Here is a 2,523-nt window from a genome sequence, read left to right on the forward strand (position 1 = left end):
CAGTTTTGCAGGACGTTTTTCATTGCTTGTTCTAGAGGGCATGGTGCACTAGAAGTGAATCATGGACAGAGTCATGGCGATCAGTATAAGGGGAGCTTCCCTCACCAGGCGTGTAGTCAGCACTATTCCTGGGAGATTTCACTTTCCACTTGTAAATAATCTTTTAATTGTGCATTTGTTAAACTCTTCAATAACAATTTCACATAGTCTTCTTAAGGTGCAGTCTAAGACAAGAAAAACAACTTAATTGAGTCTATTTGTTAACTGACTGTAAATAATGCTAAATATGAGTTAACCTAATTAACTCGCTGGTGGACTGGTGTGTTGATAAATATAAGATCCCTTCATTTGCCTCAGCCATGCGCCAGTCAGAATCTTTCAGCTCTGAAAGAGTTTATCGAATCTCACACGAAATGGCGCGGCCAACTATTCTACTGATAAAGGAGATTTACTACCCGATTCTCGCAAATGGCGGTGTTCTTGGTGAGCTATTGTAAATTCTTTGTTGCTAATCATTGTTAACTGTCTCCCTGTTCATGCCGCCTGTTGGATATGAAAACATGTTTCCCGCATGTAAGCATTACCCAGTCGGTAGTGACTGCAACCATGTTGTGATCCATGTTTCTGCTCTTTCCGCTGTTCCCTTCATCCAATAACTGTACTGAAGTTACAATGTTATTTGAAAGGTTAACACGAGGATTTTAGCGGATCTCCGGAGCGTCTTATCACTCCGTGCAGATTGAGTGTTGCAGCAGCTCATTAACATATGTGACATGGTTTCCCTGGTATCGGCTCCAACCTTAATCCTGCTCTCACATTGATCCGTGTTGATAATCGCACTGAATGGAGTAAAATGCTCCCTTCAGGTAACTACATTCAAATTTCAATCAGACACCCTAACATTATTTCTCTCCTCTCTCTTTCTTGCAGCGAACTTGGTGACAATTCTGATTCTCTCCCGAGGAAACTGCGGCCTTTCCAAGTGTATCTCTGTCTACATGGTTGCCATGGCAACAGCAGATCTACTGATCATGATCATCAATGTAATACTTTATAATATTTTCAGTTATCACTTTCCACTTTCATTCCTGGCACAAACGCCCGTCTGTATATTCCTAATCTACATGACTGCTATCACCGTCCATTTGTCTGTTTGGTTCACCGTCTCCTTCACATTTGACCGATTTGTGGTTATCTGCTGCCAGAAGTTTATATCAAAGTATTGCACCAAGAGAACTGCAGCCGTGGTTATAACAACGTTCGCCATCCTAACTTTTTTAAACAACATCCCTGTTTTGTTTGCTTTCGAATCTGAACAACTAATTAACAAGGTGCAGTGGGGCTGCCGGTCCAGTTTTGTTTTTTTTACCTCGCCTCTAGGTATAGCGTACGTCTGGTTTTACAGCGCCTGGGGCGCTTGGCTTCCTTTTACTTTAATTGCATTGTTAAATTGTTTCACAGTCAGACGTATTTTAGAGGCGAACAGAGCCCGCAGGGGACTCCAGGGCAACAGGATTGAGAATTATTGTGATCCAGAGACAGAGAGCAGAAGGAAATCTATCATTTTACTCTTCGCTATATCGGGCAGTTTTATGTTGTTGTGGCTGACAACTACCGTGAGTTTGGTAACTACCAGACTGACAAACACAAGTTATTACCGAGGTAACCGCAGAGACCCTGGATATATTGCCACTGAAACCGGAGCTATGCTGAAACTTCTGAGTTCCTGTCTAAACCCGTGCATTTATGCAGCGGCCCAGACGAAATTCAGAGAAGAACTGAAGATGGTGCTGACATCTCCCTGGACACTGATTCTGAGATTAGTTAGAAAACGAGAATTAAAAGATTCAAGTTAACTGCAGGCTTCTGCTGAGCTGAATCTCAGTTTCAACTCCTTTTCCACTCTAGAGCCTCCTTCTTTCTGCTAATTTGAAATATGGGTGAGTTCCTATCTAAACATGACCTCGATTTTATAAAATGCATTTGATATCCCCCTGATAAAAATTTGCTTTGCTATCGATTGTTGGTAAGTAAACCTATCCTATTGCTGCAAATTTAGCACATTTCAATTTCTGAGATGAAAGACACAAACGGTGCGTTTCAGCAATGGAGACAGACATGTGGACAACAGAGGAATCCAACTTGCACTGCACATATTGGGTTTAGCCGCGCCACTTAAATATCATCAGTAAAGTTTTATTCCATAGCACAACATTCAAAGGTCTAGAGATCGCAGATAATGATAACTTTCCAGGAATTTTGATGAGAATATTGCAGGTGCGGTCTCTCTGTCAGACACCATTCCCCATTGACATTAGTGCGAACTCTTTACACCTGATCAGTGTTTGAATGGAGCAAACAAGCGGAATTCGGCTCATCGATGTGAACCTTCATGTATTTTGTCCCAGATACTGACTTATTATCTAGATTGTGAATTGAATGGTGTCTGTCACTCAGCGCAAACCTGGAGTATGCTCTCCTAATTAATAAAGGAATTTAAAATGAATGCTTGATTTAATATTC

General features: G+C 41.4%; 1 protein-coding gene across 1 annotated transcript; it reads left to right on the forward strand.

Annotated features, from left to right (window-relative positions):
• The first annotated feature begins 998 nt into the window (after nucleotides 1–998).
• LOC139250750 (probable G-protein coupled receptor 139) lies at nucleotides 999–1,856 on the forward strand. Its single transcript, XM_070873114.1, has one exon. The coding sequence runs from the start codon at nucleotides 999–1,001 to the stop codon at nucleotides 1,854–1,856; it is 858 nt and encodes a 285-aa protein (XP_070729215.1).
• Nucleotides 1,857–2,523: the final 667 nt, after the last annotated feature.

Source organism: Pristiophorus japonicus, unplaced genomic scaffold (genome assembly GCF_044704955.1).
Source record: "Pristiophorus japonicus isolate sPriJap1 unplaced genomic scaffold, sPriJap1.hap1 HAP1_SCAFFOLD_42, whole genome shotgun sequence".
NCBI classification, from domain to species: Eukaryota; Metazoa; Chordata; class Chondrichthyes; family Pristiophoridae; genus Pristiophorus; species Pristiophorus japonicus.

Excerpts from the sequence above, each read along its gene's own strand:
- LOC139250750 (XM_070873114.1), top strand. The coding sequence starts at position 999 with ATGGTTGCCATGGCAACAGCAGATCTACTGATCATGATCATCAATGTA.